Source organism: Magnolia sinica, chromosome 3, assembly GCF_029962835.1.
Source record: "Magnolia sinica isolate HGM2019 chromosome 3, MsV1, whole genome shotgun sequence".
Taxonomy (NCBI): Eukaryota; Viridiplantae; Streptophyta; class Magnoliopsida; order Magnoliales; family Magnoliaceae; genus Magnolia; species Magnolia sinica.
The window spans coordinates 108526785-108546179 of record NC_080575.1 but is presented as its reverse complement, the minus strand read 5'-3'; the positions used below and the strand labels follow the sequence as shown (position 1 = coordinate 108546179).

The following is a 19395-nucleotide window of genomic DNA, read 5'->3' as shown; positions in this document are numbered from 1 at the left end:
GCTTGGATTGTTGGAAACTGACCAAAATCCAACAAGTCACGTGAATGGCGAATGGGAATAGCTCAGGGTGTCTTTCAACCATCCATTCTTTAGTGAATAACGGTGGACCACTTGATAATTTCAGTAGGCCAACGGGCCAGGCTGGGCCATTCTTCATTGGCCTTAGCCTGGCATGAATGAAACACGGGCCAAGATTTTAAGCCCTGGCCTGGCCCTCAGGCCTAGTTTAAGGGCCTGCTCTACGAGGCCAGGGAGCGTACGGGCTATGATCGAAACCTTGAAAGGGGTCCCCACGATTTTTATACGCCATCCAACCCATTCACAGGGTGAAGGGAAAAGCCAATTTATCAGCCATATCTAAAATTTCAGTGGGCCCACATACCTACTTTCCCTGCCCATGGGCCCACCTCGTTGTACGTGATGTATATTCACGCCGTTCATCGGTTTTGCTGGCTTATTCCACACCACAGGAAACAGTTGTGATTGATCGGTAAAAACTTTCTGTGGGCCACAAAAGTTTTAGATCGAGTTGATATTTGTATTTTCTATTCATCCAAGTCCGTGTGACCTGGTGGACCTTACCACCAGGTTAGAAGTTTTTAATGGTAAGCGTTCAATGAACACTGTTTTCAGTGACATGGCCACCTGTGATTTGTATCAGCTTCGTTTTTGGACTATGTGTAAAATAAGCTGGCAAAATGGATGAACGGCCTGGCGTGGATATACAGCACATATATCAAAGTGGGCCTATGGTCAGGCTAGAGTTGGCATCCAATCGAGTCAAACTGAGTTAGGGCTAACCCTATCTGAGCTGATTTATTAGACCTGACCTGAGCTTGATCCAACTTGGTACCGGGTCCATCCTGACCTCATCCGAGTTCGAGCTAAACTAACCCAGAAGGAGTCAGGTCAAGTTGACCTTCTTTTTTTTGGGGGGGGGCGGGGAGGGGGCGGCACAGTCAGCTTGGATGCACCCAACCTATCCAGGACCAAATACCAGCATCCAACGTATTCTAATTTGTCCATTCAACTTTATCCGACTCCAATTTTACAAAACTCTCTAAATTAAAATACTCTAACATGATGTATTTCACAAGAATATATGAAAATTATGAAGTATTTTCCAACACAAAATTACCTTAATTAGTTGATTTAGAGATTTGAGTGGCCGTTGAGAGTCACAGGACTCTCAACGAGCAGTTGAGCTAAGTGGGTGCAAACGAGCTGCTCGGTCAAGACAACCAGCTGAGCTTGTGGTTTTCCGATCAGGATCATTAAGTGTGGGAGATGTGTGTGAGAGAGAAAGAGAGAGAGAGAAAGAGAGAGAGAGAGAGAGAGAGAGCTCAGGTTGGTGGATACGTAAGATTAGATTTAGTTTCACAAACATTGCTTGAACTCAAGTCAAGTCGGATTTGGGATTGAGTCAGTGTCGAGTTGGGTTTCGAGTCAAGCCGAGTTATTGGGTGACTCAGACCCCACCCAGTTTGAGTTCGGATTGAACAAAGTCTACTTAGTTTGAATCAACTAACCCACTTGGTTTGGTTCGTGTCAATTATACAGAGTTGGACAAGTCAAGTCTACCGAGTCGGCTCATCCCATGCCCAGCTCTACCCACGCTGACCTGATCCGCACCCTCATGTTAGATAGACGACCATAAATACATGAGTAGTAACCTATTATGAATTAAATCAGCTTAACACAACCCCTGTATGCGAACATGGCACCAGCTTAGTGCATCCGAGCAATATCTAAGTGCGCCCACCATGATGATCACTTGCCACAAAAATCACGCTGGTCCACTGAATAGGTGGGCCACACCACGGCATTGGATTAGTCCATGTGCAGGTCTGATTTACACCCTCCATTGTTTCTGTACAGGATGGCCTGTCCGATGAGCGGTCTTGGTGCCGAATTCAGAGCCCATATAGCTAAATGGGCTGGTCTGGGCCTGACTTTTACAACGAATCGATAATCAGGTTGGACTCGAGCTGACTCTGAATCGACCTGGTTTCATCCTGAGGGATGGTAACCCAAGCATTCTTTTGGTTTGGGACCCATTCACCACAGATGAAGGGTCCTAAGTTGTCCCAACATGCAATTTATATAATTATATATAGTTGGAGGCCGAGTTCCATGTTTATGATGAACAGGGAACTTCTCTGTTGTGCATTGAGTTTGTACATGTGGAGCTCATGATCGGTTTATCCACGCCATTGATCTGATGGGCCCATCATAGATGGACCATTTCTCAAATTGGAAGATCTAACATTGAAATTTGGCTGGGGGTTTGTTGGTGCATTTCTTCTTAACCATTCATTTGCATCGGACGCTTGGAGAGGTTGGAGTTGACCATTTGAGTAGATCTTTTTTTGGGGCATGGTCCATCTATGATGGAGGGCATCAGATAATGGCTTGGATAAAGCAATCGTGGGCCCCACGTTTAGTAACTTGGTGTAAAACAGGGAAGCTTCTGTTCGTTGCAAATGACTAATGAACGCTTCTTAAGATTATTTTTATCATCTGATTAACAGCCTATAAAATGGATGTTCAAGATCATCCTATTAAAATGGGTCCAATCAACAATGTTAGCCATCTATTTGTTGGAGCCCATTAAAGGATCACTGATATTAGGCAATCTTAACCATCCAATCCATTGGTGGGAAAATGGATGGCTGTAAAAAGGAAGGCTGACTTATGGATGGATCTAATCATCACATCAGCGTCCTTTTTTGCATCTCACCCATTAAGTGTGTGCTGAGCCTAATGGATGGTTCAGATAAATCGATTGTACTCTCAACTGTCACCATGCTGGGTTGGGCCTATCCGGGTCGGATTTTAGGCCTTATTGTACAGGTTTGGTCCGGGCCTACCCCAGGCCTGGCATATCGCCACCCCTAAGTCCTAACCATGGACCTGGCGGCACGTGTGGAGCAGCATGACACGTGCGGGACGACAGAGAAACAGGATTATTTTCGCTATCCTTTCAAAGGGTGGGAAGAGCAGCGAATGGCTGTCCTTTGGACACACCATCTCCTATCTCTGCATCTCTCGTCCTCTACTCTTCCTTTCTATTTAGGTTAGAACTCTCTCTCTCTCTCTCTCTCTCTCTCCAATGGCAGCAGCTATTCACTCTCATGCAGTCGCCTCTCCCATTTATCGCTGCCCTCCGCAGCGTCGCTTTCTTGCAGGTATGCCTCTCTCTCTCTCTCTCTCTCTCTCTCTCTCTCTCTCTCTCTCTCTCTCTCTCACTCACTCTTTCTCTTTCCCCAAATTCAGTCAGGGAAGTTTACATTTTGATTGTCATGAAGGGATGTGTTTTATGCATTTGGATTCTGATAGAAAGGATTAAGAGAGTTTTTTTTTTTTTTTTTTTTTGTCCTCTTGAAATTCTGGTTAATTCAATTGGTACTTAAAGAGAATGTGGTTCTGATGCATGATTACAGATGGGTTTTCTGTGATTTCGGTCATCGTGTGAAAATTCAAGGCAATCTCTGCATTTGGGATTTATATGAAACAATATGATTGAAATGGAGTTTTCCCTTGGCTTCACATTCTGCTAATTCAGTTAGAAAATCCTGAATGAGGAAATGTTTGTTAATGCTTGGTTAGAGATGGGTTTTCTGTGATTTCGGTCATCGTGTGAAAATTCGAGGCAATCTCTGCATTTGGGATTTATATGAAACAATATGATTGAAATGGGGTTTTCCATTGGCTTCACATTCTGCTAATTCAGTTAGAAAATCCTGAATGAGGAAATGTTTGTTAATGCTTGGTTAGAGATGGATTTTATGATTTGGATCGTCTTTTGAAAATCCAAGATGATTTTTGTGTTTTGGGTTTGGGTTTTATATGATATAATTAGTTTGGAATGAGTTATCCTCTTTTCCTGACATTCTGACTGAACTCGGTTGGAAATTCAGTATAATGTGGAATATTTAATGCTTGATCAGCAACGGGTTCTTTTGTAATTTCGATTGTCATTGAGTAATTCAAGATGATTTTGTGTGTGCTCGCCCGTCTGTGCGCGTGTCCATGGGTGCGTTCGTGCATGTGTGGAGGGGTGTGGGTCTTATGAAGAATTGAGCTGTTTTTTGTGTGTGCTCTCAGTTTCTTTTATAAAGAGTCATGTTATGCATTGGTAAGTTTTGGAAATAGCAGGATTGCCCTTATGGAGATGATTATGGTAATGGTTGGTCTGCAAGTTATTGAGGTAATTTTCATTGTTGTTTTTCCATTTCGGGATTCAAACATTTGACGTAGTTGATGTACTTTTACGTGAAGAGTCAATGAACTGTGACAATCAATTGCGCCAAATTCCTGCTATCGTTAGAGGGAGTGTAAAAGAGAGGTGCTCTGCTCCACATGTTTTTTTTTGTCATTTTCCTTTTCCCCCTCTTAGAATTTGGGTATTTTCAGAGCTAATATTGCATGGATCTTTTCTTTTTCTTTTCTTTTTTTTTCTCTCCTTGAATGGTCTATAGTTACCTATCTAGTGAAAACCTTGGAGATCATTTTTCAATCATTATTGGTTATGGTGGTTGCATGTTTTATTTTCCCACAATAAGCACTTCCTTCTGTAACTAAAAATTTCTGGGATAGGGGCAGGTGATGGTTTCCCCTGAATAATCAGGTGATTGGTTATAATTGGGCCAGATTATGATTCTCTGATCACTCTGTGGTAGGATGAATCTGAATACCTTAGGGGTCGTTTGGATGGTGGTAAATGGGGCAAGTAGTAAATGATTTACTACTCGTGTTTGGATGCTCTAATTTGCTAGTAAATCATTTACTACTTGTAAGTGATTTACTAGCAAAGCCCCCTTCTCATTTACCAGCAAAAAGGCTAGTTTTCATTTACTAGAAAATGAGGAGATGGCAACAGCTCTATTTTTTTTTAAAATGAAAGCCTATAAAGCAGATTTCATTTACCATTTACAGGCTATCCAAGCACTTTAAATGATTTACTGGTAAATCATTTACAACTAAAAGCCAAACAGACATGCTGTAAATCATTTACAGCCTTTTAAGTGATTTACTAGTAAATCATTTACAACGTAAACTATTTACCACCATCCAAACGACCCCTTATTACATTCACAGCATTTTGTTGTTTTATCTGTTCTTGTGGTTTGTTTTCTTGTTAAGAAAATCCGTCCATTGTATCTTGCATTGTGAATAAGAGGTTGGCCTTATGGAGGTTCTCACACACACACACACACACACACACACACACACATTTATGGGAAAAGGTTCTATGAGGTTGACCATATGGAGTTTGACCTTGTGGGAACTTCCCATGAGGTTATATATATCAGTGTTTTCAGTAGCGCTCGTAGCGTAGCGGTAGCGTACGCTACGTAGCGTAGCGTAGCGATTTCGCTACATAGCGTTACAAATAGCGTTTTTCCCCTGTAGCGTGCGCTACAGGGGTCGTAGCGTACGCTACGGATACATAGCGTGTAGCGCAGGTAGCGTGCGCTACCTGTTTGGTATTTTTTTTTCTTCAGTGCAGGAAACAGTGGTGAACTCACACCACAAGCCAAACTTAAGTTAAAAAAGAAAAAACTTAATTCGAAAGGGCTTCCACCCCCAAACCGAAGCAGCTGACGCAGCTGCTGTCCCCACCCTTCCATTTGGAAACCAAAAATCCTCTCACAGGGCCAATCCGACGCTGCCGATGCTGCTCCTCTCCCCACCCTTCAATGTTGAGGTCGAAAATCTGCTGTCAGGCGCAAACCGACGTTGCTGACATTGCTCCTCTCCAACATTTGCAATTTTCACTGATTCAATCTCATCTTGAGACAAAATTAGGTACGCTTCTTCTTCTTCTGTGGCTGTTTCACAACCACGCACTTATTGTTATTATTATTATTTTGTGTTCTGCGGTGCACGTTGAACAACCATCTAACCTGTTAATTGGGTCACACTGCACATGTCAGCTTGATCTAAAACTTTTGTAGCTCCCAATAAATTTTTAATGGTGGACGTTTAATTATTATTGTTTCTTATGGTGCGGTCCAACCGAGCTTTGGATTTGCCTCATTTTTGGGCTCATGCCCTAAAATTATTTGGCAAAATGGATGGACGGTGTGGATATAACACATTTATCACGGTGGGGCCCAAAAAACTTTGACACTTGTGTGCTACACTTCACAATCCGAGTCCCGCCTAATTCAGGCCCTTAAAAAATTGTACATGAGACATGTATTAACTTAAAAATAATAAGACCCTATCCATCAACTTCTTACTATTTAATATTTATATATATATATATATATATATATATAAAATTAAAAAATAGAAGTATCGTGTAGCTTACGCTACACGCTACGCTATTTCGCTACACGCTACGGAGGGTTGAACGCTACGCAACACGCTACCGCTATTTAAAACACTGATATATATATATATATATATATATATATATATATATATATAAAATGGGAAAAGGTTCTATGAGGGTTGACCTTATGAGAACTTTCCATAAGGTTGAGGTCTGTGGATCATACCGTGATGTGTGTGTTGGACATCCACAACATGCATTTGGTGGGTCTCCTCTAGGCTATGGGATGTCTCAAAAATCAGTTGTATCCAAAACTTAGGTGGGTCACACAATCTAAAACCATGTAAAATCACGCTAAAAACATCTAAAAGCACTTGGTGGGGCCCACCTAAGTTTTGGAATGGCTTGAAATTTACTGTGACCCCTCATCCAAGTGGGACACACACAATGGATGGGTTAGATGTCTGAACCACATCTTCGTGAGCCCTATAAAAAATCAGAAAGGTTTCAATGGGTGGGCATCCACTCTCAATTGTTGTCTATGGTGTGACCCACCTAAGTCATGGATTGACCTGATTTTTAAGCCCATGGCCCACCATAGAAGGGTGCATCTAATTAATGGTGCGGATTTCTGACACATCATGGTAGGGCCCACGGAGCTCAACCTCATAGTACCTATATATATGGGAAATGGTACTATGAGGTCGACCTCATGGGAACTTCCCATGAGGTGGAGCTACATGGGCCCCACCATGATGTATGTCGAACATCAACACCATGCATTTGATGGGTCCCCTTTAGGCTTTGGGATATCCCAAAAATCAGCCGTATACGGAACTCAGGTGAGCCATACCATCTAAAACCATGTGAAGACATGGCTAAAACATATAAAAGCACTTGGTGGGGCCCACCTGAGTTTTGGATGCGGCTGAAACTTGGTTTGATCCCTCATCCAAGTGGGACACACACAATGGATGGGCTGGATTTATGAACCACATCTTAGTGGGCCCAATAAATGATTATGAATGTTTTAATGGGAGGGTAACCCTTCTCAACTGTTGTATGCGGTGTGGCCCACCCAAGTCATGGATTGACTTGATTTTTAAGCCCGTGGCCCACCATGGAATGGTGCATCTCTGATGGCAACAACGATAACGGCGGCAACGGATGACAACAACGATAGCGGCGATATGTGGCCCTAGTTTTCTCTCTTCTCCATCTCTGATGGCAATGATGACAACAACGATATGTGGCCCCAGTTTTCTCTCTTCTCCATCTCTGATGGCAACGACGATAACGGCGACAACGGATGGCAACGGCGACAATCCCAGTGACGACAAGATCAAAGAGGGTGAGAATGATCAGAACAGAAGAGACGAATCCAGAGATAATGCGACTGTAGAAGAAGCTGGGGAGTGGAAACAGATTCGTTCCAGGAGATGCAGACGGTCCCAAGAGGGCAACGGAAGAGGGAAGTACGATTCATTTCCAACCATTTTCGTTAGAGGTTATCCTCATGGTTGGCTTCCTCTTAACCTTGAGAGAATCTTTGGCAGGGCGGGGGCAATCATGGATGTGGTGATGCCCAGAGATAGAGAGAGTGGTCGATATCATGGTTTCGCACTTGTTCGACTGAGTAGTGAAGAAGAGCTGGCCAGAGCGGTTGACATGCTTCATGGCGTTAGTTACGACGGAAAGAAGATGCTGGTTCAACGGGCTCAGTTCGGACCTGATTAGGGAAAATCTCATCCCGTCTCTACCGGAACATCCACCCTGAAGCGGCCTGCTTCTACATCTTTCAAAGCCCCTGAAAGAGTTCCCCAAAAACCGTTCTTATCTTTCAAAGACGTACTTACAAACTCCTCTAGAGCTTCCTCATCTCACCAATCATAGAATCAGATTTTTGGGGATGTTAACGGTGCTCATCATTCAGATAAAAGTAATAAATTTGTTGCAGTGGAGAAACAGCTCTCGTACGACATAACCATAGCGCATGATCGTTTTGAACGCTCTAAGTCTGAACTGCAAAATACTATTGTAATCTCCACGATGCCTCAATTCCTCAAGTGCACAAATGGATAGATGAGTGTTGCGGAATACAACCCTCTTTATATTCCATCAGGCCCATAGGATATGATGATCTTTGGATCAATGTCAGCCCGGGGGTTAATCTAGACTCCCTTCTCATTGCTAGAGTGCTTCATACGGATGGGCCGGTAAAAAAAAGTCCAAAAATGGGAAGATTACTCAATATTCAAAAAGGAATCTATGTGGATTCTTATATGGGGAATTCCATTGGAGTTTTGGTATGATGATTTTCTTCATTCAAGTCGCCTCTGTTCTGGGATTTCTCATCGAACTGGACACAAAGACTAAGATTGGAGCCGAGATGGCGGTGATTCGGATGCACATTAGAAGAAGAAAAGGGGATCCTCTCCCACCTCATATCAGGGTTGCGGTGGAAGATAGGGTCATCGTTCTCCCTGTTCAACAAGAATCGGATGGCGTATCGTACCCTAGGTGGGGAGATTATTGGCGTGCAAAAGAAAAAGCCCACGAAGACTTAGCACTTTGGCCAGTGGAAGAAGTACATGCTCAGTGCACCTGCGAACTACGGAACCATTTCCGCTCCCCGCCAGCTCAAACTCCTCATCACCCAAATTCGATGCAAATCTCTGACGCGACACGTGCCTCTGATCAGGAGCCCCCTCTGCTGACTCGTGTGACATGTACGAGTCCTTTTGAGTCACGTCCTCTCCATGGAGAGTCTGATTCTCCCAACACGCGTCCTCTCTTTCCGAATTTGGCGACACATGTCTACCTCTCTCTCCTACTTGAAGCTCAACGATTGACACGCGTCCCTACTTCTCCTGCACTATCCATCCATCGCGTCGCGTCATCGCTCTAGGGCCACGCGCGTGCCCCCTCGCCTGCTGCGATCTTTAATGAGGGCATGGCCCCCCTCAAACCTGTTGAGACGCATGTCTTGCGGACAGTAGCATTTGCAACCGAAAATGCTCTCCCAGAATCGCGACACGTGGTCTTCCGTGTGTAGCGACGACTCCCTCTGTTTTCGAGACGTCGTCCTGCGCAGATTTGACGTCATCACGTCATCAATGTAGTCTCTCTCTCCCTTCCTCTTGCACTCGCGTCAAGAAATCGCTGGCGCTGTCTCCACGTGCCCCCCCCCCCCCCACGTGTTTCCTACGTTTCGAATATCTCTCCTTTGAATCTCGCCCAACCTCATTTACCTCTTCCTTGCCTTACTTTCAAAACAAACTCCTCTTCCAATCCTCTCTCCCAACCTTCAAAACCCCCTAACCTACCTCTGTCACCCTCTCTAGCTCATTCCGACCTCCAAATCATGCCAATCCCCCCTGTTCCTCTCGTTGAATCCCCACGCTATCTGAATCTGCCTGGGATCTCCAACGCTACGGCCTTCAACAACAGTTTCTGGTGCTCTGAAAATCCTTCCACCCCTTCTTCCTCCCTTCTTTCATATCCCCAATTGTTGCCTGAGAATATGTTAGCCTGTTTGTTCCAGGAGACTCAGTGAATGGGGTCATCGATGTTGAACCTCTCCAAGTGCGGATGGGCCTCTCAACAGACCAAGGGGAGGAAGGCAACCAAGATCAAAAAGAAATCCTGTATAGATCTCGACTGAGGAAGAAAATTCTGAACAAAAAATGGGTTCGGGGTGCAATCGGGCACATCGGAAGAGCTGTAGGACTTTCGTTTGGGGACCGTCCAGAAGACTTCGTTGCTCTCTTTCAATATGTGGAAGCTCGCGGCAGGCCCCTTCCAGCTTCAAGATTGTCTAAAAGACGTCCCTCAAAATTCATCGACAACAGGGACTTCCAGTCTAATGAAAAGGTTTCTCGAAATATTCAAGGTTCCATCAGTGAAACAGATAATCAAGGCAATCGGGGCGGCATGGTTAACTTATGAAGATTGTCTCGTAGAACATTAGGGGTTTAAGGTCGAAGCAAAAGCGAAGACTTATTAAATTAACGTGTTTGAAGTATCGGCCTGATGTTATCTGTTTACAGGAGACCAAGACTCCCTCTTTTAGCGACCGTCTCATGTGATCTATCTGGAAATCAAAGGACATCAAATGGGTATCCCTAGATGCGACTGGGAGTGCTAGCGAAATCTTGTGGGGTGGAATTCTGCCTAATGGGACCTCATTTCATCGTGGTGCAGTTCTTTTTCGGTGTCGGTAATTATAAAAAACAAAGCTTCCAACTTCCAGTGCCTTATATCCTCAGTCTATGGTCCAACTTCTGACAGCTCAAGAATCGATTTCAAGGAAGAGCATAGCAGCTGCAGATCGCTCTTCTCAGGGCCCTCCTGTTTCGCTAGAGACTTCAACATGATCAAATCGCCCGAAGAAAAATCTCACGGCAATCGGATTTCTCCGGCCATGAGATCTTTTTCCTCCTGGATTGACGATGAAGAACTTGTGGATCTTCCCCTCCTCGGCTCTCGTTTCACTTTGTCCAACAGTCGCGCGAGTCCAACGTTATCTAGGCTTGACAGATTTCTCCTATCCCTTGAATGGTTAGACTTCTTCCCCTCTGTCTCCCAATCGGCCCTCCCGAGAACAACTTTAGACCACTGCCCGATTCTCCTTTCTGCTGAGGACATTAATTGGGGTCTGAAACCCTTCCGCTTGCTGAAAATTGTTGGTTTCCGAAAATTGATTGCAGATTGGTGGTGTGATTTCAGGGTCGAAGGCTTTGCTGGCTTTAGACTATGTTCTAAGTTCAAGATGTTGAAAGCTAAAATAAACCAGTGGAAGATTTAGTTTCTCTCCTTAAGACAGAATGAAACTGCTAATCTCTTGTCCTCTCTACAGCAGATCGATGCGGATATCGAAGATGGTAAGTCATCTCTTGAAATCCTGGCCAAAAGAATTTCTCTCATTCAGGCCTTGTCAACTAGATCCCTTGAAGACGAAATATCATGGAAACAAAAAGCTCGGGCGAGGTGAATTAAAGAGCGAGATAGAAATTCGAAATACTTCCATAACCTGGCCAGTATGCACGCCAGATCTAACAAGATCGGTAGTATCGTGATTGATGACAGACGGGTAGAAGAAAAAGATGAGATCGTTAATGCCGCAATTTCCCATTTTAGCTCTCTCCTCAGCTCGGCCCATCACAGACACCCTGGGATTGATAATCTTCACCTTAACTCCATCTCATCTGATGATGCTTCCTCTCTTGAAGTTCCCTTCTCTTTGGAAGAAGTTAAGCTGGCCATCGACTCTCTCGATGGAGATAAGGCCCCTGGTCCCGACGGATTTCCTATTATATTTTTTCAATCTTTTTGGGAGATTATCCAATCTGACGTGATGGACTTCTTTAATGAATTTCATGATAAGGCCAGATTATCGCTCTCACGATGGACTTCTTTAATGAATTTCACGAACAGGCTAATTGGACAGAAGTCCTTGAAAGACGCCGCGCCTTGAAACTTGGGGATGAGAGCGATGAAGGTGGCTCCAAGACTAGTCCTAACTAATCGGTTGTCAAAGTTCATTAGCAAAATATCTCTGCTAATCAATGTGCATTCATCCCTAGAAGGCAGATCACAGTTGGTGCGCTCATAGCAAATGAATGTATTGATGCTGCTCACAGATCGGGTGGCAAATTCATTGGGTGCAAATTAGATATCGAAAAAGCTTATGATCATGTGGATTGGGATTTTCTGCTTCTCTTGCTTGGTAGAATGAGCTTCGGGACTCGTTGGAGAAGTTGGATTATGGAATGTATTTCTTCCGCGCGCTTCTCTTTTATCCTAAACGGATCTCCTTTTGGGTTCTTCAACAGTAGTCGTGGTCTACGCCAAGGGGACCCTCTCTCCCCTTTTCTCGTCCTTATTATTGGTGAGGCCTTCTCCAGAATGCTTCATCAAGGGCAGGAAACTGGGATTCTAGCTAGCATTCCCATTCAGGGCCTCCCTGTTCCCATTTCTCACATTCAATTTGCTGATGACTCCTTGATTTTTAGCGAGGCTTCTCTGGATAAAATCAGCAATCTCCACACTTCCATCCTCTATTTTGAGGCTGTTTCGGGTCTATCTGTTAATCTCGCTAAATCCAAGATTTTTGGCATAAATTTGGATGAAGAGGAAATCTTCAGATGGGCAGATCTTTTCGGTTGTTCTGCGACATTTCTCCCTTCCACATTTGTTGGTCTCCCGTTATGTAACGGTGTCCCTCCTGAATCAGCTTGGGACAAGGTTATTGCTAGATTTGATTCCTACCTGGCAAAATGGAAATGTTGGTTCCTCTCTTTTGGCGGGCGCATTACCCTTATAAAGGCGGCTCTCTCCAACCTTCCCACCTACTTTGTCTCTATTCAAATGCCCGCCTTCAATTCTAAAGTGTATCGAGCACAAAAGAAGAGATTTTCTTTGGCACAAAAAGGGAGAGAAGAATAAATTTCATTTCGTGGATTGGAAAATCGTGTGCAAACGTTACAATCAAGGTGGGACAGGTATAAAAAGTCTGAAGCTCATGAAGAGGGCGCTGCTAGGCAAATGGATTTGGCAATTAGGAAGCGAAGACTATAGTCTGTAGAACAAAGTTATTAAAGGCAAACACGGACAATCAATTGGTGGCTGGTGGTCTAATGTCTCTTCTCGGTACAAGGTGTCAGCGGTTTGGAGAGAAATCATCTCCACTAAAGATCAGGTCCTGCAAGGTGTGGAATTTCAGCTCGGAAGAGGTTCAAAAATTCAGTTTTGGAAAGATTGCTGGGTAGAGAAAATTCCGCTTAGAAACAAATTCCCCTTAATTTTCTCCCTTTCTCCTAAACCAGATACTATTGTCGCCGATTGCTATTTTGTTATTGCTGGAAAGTTGGTGTGGTCGGTGGGCTGTAGAAGAAACATTCAAGATTGGGAGGTTCAACAGTTTGTGGACCCCCTTGAGTGCGTCTATAGGGCTCATCCAAATTCTCAAATTGATGATGCGTTGCTCTGGACAATGGATAAATCCAGCAGATTTACAGTCCGTTCTCTCTATGTGCAGCTGGACCACTATCCCAACTCCGCTGGTCATTTTGAAAAAAAATTCTGACAATGGATAATCTTAGAAAGAGAGGCATGTGTTTGGTTAACATTTGTTTATGTTGCATGAAGGCGGAGGAGTCGGTGAATCATTTGTTGCTTCATTGCCCTTTCATCTCTCCTATCTGGGCTGATTTTCGTCTTCGTTTTCAAGTCAATTGGTGTCCCCCTGGTTGTGTCTCTTCTCTCTTTTCGGATTGGAATGGGGTAAAGCTTGGCAAGAATCGATCCATTTTGTGGAGAATGGCCCTTCTTGCTACTTGGTGGAGCGTCTGGGAGGAAAGAAACGGAAGATGTTTTCGCGACATTTCCAATTCCTCTGATTGGGTGCTTTATAGAGCAAAAGCGTTAATTTTTGAATGGGCCACCCATGTTGAATCCATGAAGGAATGTGATTTCCTGTTTCTTGGTTTCTAGCCTGTGGCTGCTATCTCAGCAATCTCGGCTGTTGTTTTTGGTGTTTGAATCTTTTTCTTTCTTTTAATGAAATTCCGTTATCTTTCAAAAAAAAAGAAGGAATGGTGCATCTGACTAATGGGGTAAATGTTCGACAGACGTCACGGTGGGGCCCTCACAGCTCGACCTCATGGTTCCATTTCCCTCTGTGTGTGTGTGTGTGTGTGTGTGTGTGTGTGTGAAATGGTACTATGAGGTCAACCTCATGGGAACCATGAGGTTGAGCTGTGTGGGCCCCAACGTGATTTGTGTCGAACATCAACACCATGCATTTGATGGGTCCCCTTTAGGTTATGGGACATCCCAAAAATAAGCTGTATATGAAACCCAGGTGGGCCATACCATCTAAAACTATGTGAAGACATGCCTAAAATATATAAAAGCACTTGCTTTGACTGCTCATCCAAGTGGGAAACACACAATTAATGGGCTGGATCTGCGAACCACATCTCGGTGGGCCCAATAAATGATTATGAATGTTTTAATGGGAGGGTAACCTCTCTCAACTGTTGTATATGGTGTGGCCCACCCAAGTCATGGGTTAACTTGATTTTTAAGCCTGTGGCTCACCATGGAATAGTGCATCTGACTGATGGGATAGATGTTCAATGGACATCATGGTGGGGCCCACACAGCTCGACCTCATGGGAAGTTCCCATGAGGTCGGCCTCATAGTACCATTATATATATATATATATATATATATATATATATATATATATATATATATATATATATATATATATATATATATATATATATATATATAAAATGCGATTTGAGTAGGTTAGTAGATTTATAAATGTATTGAATACTAAAAAGGTACGCGGGTTTGTTTTTGACTTCACAAATTAATCTGTAAGATGAAAAGTTTCCTAGAATCAGGCAGCTCATTTTAGTTATTGAGTGAAATGACCTTTAAAAGTTCTTACCAAACTCTTTTCTTTTTGTGCAGGCTTGATATCTTTACCTATGTTTGCCTGTCAAAGCATGCACTCCTCATTCAATGGACAATCCTTGCCATTCCGTAATGCACGCAGGGCCCAGTTAGGAGGAACCCCCCAAATGTCTAGACCAATAACGATGATGGTCAGGCCCGCAATTCAGTTCATTCAAGGAACGGATGAGCAGACAATACCAGACGTGAGGCTCACTAAATCACGAGATGGTTCAAATGGTGTTGCAACATTTGTTTTTGAGGAGCCCTCGGTGTTTGATTCATCAGGTGAACTCGGTGATATCACAGGCTTCTACATGATCGATGAGGAAGGGACACTTCAATCAGTTGATGTCAATGCAAAGTTCATCAATGGAAAACCTGCAAGAATAGAAGCGAAGTACATAATGCGGAGCCCACGAGAGTGGGACAGGTTCATGAGGTTCATGGAAAGGTACTCAAATGAGAACGGGTTGCAGTTCGTCAAGAAATGAGGCAGTGTACATACTTCACCCTCTCCTTCATTTAATTCGCAGTATGTAGAATTTATGTAAGTAGATCATCTGGAGCTTAAAAGTTTTGATTGATTGCTGCCCTTGTAGTTTTGATGCAAGGATAATCTGCTTCATCCTGTTTCAATTGTCTCTGACTATTTTTTTTATTTTATAACTCACTTCCACCAAAAACATGAAGTCTGTACAAACGGGATGATGAGTCAGGTCATGTTTCACTGACATCCCACCTCCCGCAATTGCCAATTCTTACATCTGTGAGAAAAAATGCCAAAAACAAAAAAACAAAATAAAATACTAGTGTTTAATAAAGTATAAGTGTTACTGTTTTCTATCTGTATATCTGTTCACCACCTATTGGTCTCCCCAACATACCCATATATATTCAGATACAACCCTGTCATTTCTGCCAACGGGTCACATTGTAGGATATCTGACCTTTGCAAAAGGTGGGCTGCATCATGAAGATCACCTGGCATGAAAATCAGGTTGCTTGGATTGGATTGGCCGCACCATTGAAATCAATAGATAGATATGGTCTGGGCCACATGATAAGTGGATCACCCTGATTTCCTCACCAAGTATCTTCATGATCGGGCCTAAATTTTGCATGACTGGTGACACGACAGAGCTTTTTGTGAGAATTCAGATAAAATGCTTATCAGTGAATTAGCCCGTTGCCATGAGGTGATCTCCTGAAGAGGAAACTATCTTTGGAGTTGGATACTAGCGTATTTCATAGAGAATACCTAGACTGCATGCTTCCATTTGGAGATCTCATTCCATTTTAGTAGTGAGGCTGGTTTGAAAGCAGATACTTGAACTGATAGTTCTAAAACTGACTGACTCAACTCAAAACTTAGCCGAGTCAACTTGACTCGATGAGATCTCATCAACTCCGGCTGAGTCACTTACCTTGCCAATGGTTTTTTTAATTAAAAGTACGATAACAGAAGGTGCGAGTTGAACCCATGACCTCTGTTAGAGGTGTAACACACTCAACTATCGAGCTATGCAATATTTGCCTGTTTTCTCATTTTATACCACTAATACCAAAGGTAACTAATTTAAATACTCCTTCCTGCTTTTTTAAGTTTATTGTTATTAACTACGGAGTGGAGTTGGGTCCTTCGGGTCAACTCGCCTGAATGAACATCGAGTCGAGTTGAATTTTCGGGTTCTTAAACTATGGTGTACTGAGGCGAATTTGGATGCAATCTGAGATTAAATTATTATTATTATTATTGTTGTATATAAAAGAAAATGTATCTGCAGTCATATCTAATGACCATACATTTTGAACAACTTAGATACAAATCCAGTACCGTCTTTATCGAAAAATAAAGAAGCTCCTTCAACATTCCTGGTTGTATTCGACTAGAAGAGTAACAACATGAACTATACTGCAGAAATGTTTTCTGCTACTTTCCTATCTTGCCCAAGTCACAGAAATTGGACTCCTCACCTTATAATGGCTTTGGTGATTATGCGCCCATGTCAGATGCCCTTGGGCATAGCTTGGCTTCTCTTTTCTAGATAGTCTCTTTCTAGAAATGAACCAAATTCTATAGTACTTGCTTTCATACAAGTGACTGAATTTTAAGCTTTCTGGTCTAACTCTCACTTTCACTCCTTGCGGCGCTACCATGTCCACTGAGTACGAAGAGTTAGGCAGGCCCACATTTGTCAATCGCCTCTTGATCATCTTCCTTGTTCTCCCATGCTTGAAAATCACTGACAGGGAGGGGTAGTTGAGGCTGAAATCTCTGCTCCTTAACATGATTTTGCGGCAATTCACAGACCTGTGAGTGATGGTGAAGATCTCTGACCTTGTGTAGCCAAGGGTGCAAAGATGGGTGATGTACTCATCTGGCTTGATGTCGTAGACCAACCCTGGATCAATCGCTTTCATTGGGTTCACATGTCCAGCACCAAGTGCAAAGGGTCCCGCGGGTTTTGACCCGTCCATTATTGGCTTGCCCAAGTGGTCTGAAACATCAGCAGTTGTCATGATTGCAGATTTAATTGCAGCAGGGCTCCATGATGGGTGGATCGAGTGTACTAGAGCAGCAATTCCACTGACATGTGGGCAAGCCATTGAAGTACCTGACATGACGGTGAAGTTTACTCTTCTAGAATCTTCTTGAAGCCCCGTGGGTCCCAGATTTGTGGGCCAGGCAGCAATAATGTTCACCCCCGGGGCAATAACATCTGGTTTGAGGATCGAAGGATTGGCTAAGCTCGGCCCTCTTGATGAGAACAGGGCGATTGACGGTGCTCTAGATTTACCAATAACCATCCCTCCAAATTCAATTCGGGCTGTGGGTCTTGTTGTGGAGTTTAAGTATTTCTTCAGGCGAATGGACTCTGCATAGCTGATGAGTGTTGCAGGCAAGACATGGACGTCGACAGAATCCTCTTCCTGTTCGATCTCCGTGTTCGCTAGTATCAATGCAGCCCCACCGGATTCTTTAACGACCTGGCCCTTCATAGACCTTCCAGTTGCGCCTCGATCACAGACCACCATTTTCCCGCTAACTCTAGCTTTTGAAAGAGAGCCTTTGAAGCAAAATTCTGCACCGTTCTTCCCACCGTAGACTAGCTTGAGCCTTTGGCCGATGTTTGGATGCCGGTTACCTGGATACATGGATTCTCCATACAGAGTTTGGCCATCCCCCAACCGTACAATGGCGGGAAATCTCCTATTGAGTGTGCTGGCACCAACGGTGGTTATCCAAGGAGCCTCATTGGCGACGGAGTTCAGAATTGGACCATTATTTCCGGCAGCACAAATTACCGAGATACCCTTCTCAATTGCCCTAAAACCGCCTATGGCAATGCTGTCCTCATAAAGCGGGATTGGGAATCCACCCAAGGAGAGGGAGAGGACATCAACTCCATCTCTGATGGCATCATCCATTCCAGCCAGGATATCGGAGCTGTAGCAACCATTGAACCAGCAAACCTTGTAGATGGCGATGTGGGCCCCAGGCGCCATCCCCCGTGCCTCACCCTCGCCGATTCCAAGCACGCTAGCTGCAGGGACAGAACTCCCAGCTGCAGTTGATGATGTGTGAGTCCCATGACCATGCGCATCGCGTGGGGACACATACTCCATGACAGATGGCGAGACCAGCGGTGATGAAGATGCACGGTGCCCTTTGATATAGAAGCGAGCGCCAATGAGCTTGCGGTTGCAGAAGGACGAGTTGAAGTTCTGCCCTTCCTCACAAATCCCGCTCCACCTCTTGGGCACTGGAGGCATCCGGTGATCATTGAAGCTCGGGCTCTCGGGCCAGACTCCAGTGTCAAGGACTCCAATTATCATCCCCCGGCCAAAATCCGAACGGGCCCAAGCTTCATTGCCTGTGAAACGAAGACCCAAGAACTTGTATGAGTAAGTCGTGTGTATCTGGAGGCGCCGGTCAGGGCGGACGGCAACCACGCCACGCATGCCCTTCAGTGCCAAAAGTTCACTATCAGAGAGGCGAGCGGCGAAGCCATGGATGGCAGAGTGGTAAGAGTAGAGGAGGCGGGAAGACGGGTCACCGTCTTCAGAGAGGATGGTCCTCTCCAGGAAAGAGAGATGCCATTGAAGGGTGGTGTAGGAGGAAGAGGGAGGAGTAGAAATTAGGTGTGGGTGGAGCTGGACTATGTAAGTTTGGAGGTTTTGAGCAGTAAGGGAGTTGAAAAGGAGGAAAAACGGAAGGAAGATGAAGATGGTGAGGTTGGTACTTTCCATGGGCATGGAATGGAATGGGAATGTGGGGTTGCATGGATTTTCGGGTATTTGAAGGTGTGAATTGAAGATTTGAAAATGGGGCGTGGAGCATTTCTTAGAGAAGATGAAACTCGTGATGTTTGAGGGCTCTTCCTCACGAGGATCCTTTGGTATTTTGAGAGAGAGAGAGAGAGAGAGAGAGAGAGCTGAGCTGAGCTGATGAGGGGTCTGACTTCACGAGATTTTGTGGTCGGATTTATTTTGACTAGGTTCGTTTACGTAGCCTTTAGATTCTCATTCCATGAATCTTTGTTTCAACCAATGACTACTGTGTTAGTTTTGTGCCCTTTAAAAGGTGGTGGTGACTCTTCAAACGTTCACATGGCATACTTGTACGGCAATCCAGTCC

General features: G+C 44.1%; 2 protein-coding genes across 2 annotated transcripts; one reads left to right on the top strand and one right to left on the bottom strand.

Annotated features, from left to right (window-relative positions):
- The first annotated feature begins 3005 nt into the window (after positions 1-3005).
- On the top strand, positions 3006-15392 carry LOC131240633 (photosystem II reaction center PSB28 protein, chloroplastic). The gene is made up of 2 exons (XM_058238981.1): positions 3006-3188; positions 14772-15392. Exons 1-2 carry the CDS (start codon positions 3113-3115, stop codon positions 15245-15247), a joined length of 552 nt encoding a protein of 183 aa, XP_058094964.1. The 5' UTR covers positions 3006-3112; the 3' UTR covers positions 15248-15392.
- A 930-nt stretch (positions 15393-16322) lies between these two features.
- LOC131240632 (subtilisin-like protease SBT1.2) lies at positions 16323-19116 on the bottom strand. Its single transcript, XM_058238979.1, has one exon. It carries the CDS (start codon positions 19011-19013, stop codon positions 16695-16697), a length of 2319 nt encoding a protein of 772 aa, XP_058094962.1. The 5' UTR covers positions 19014-19116; the 3' UTR covers positions 16323-16694.
- Between the last annotated feature and the right edge of the window lie 279 nt (positions 19117-19395).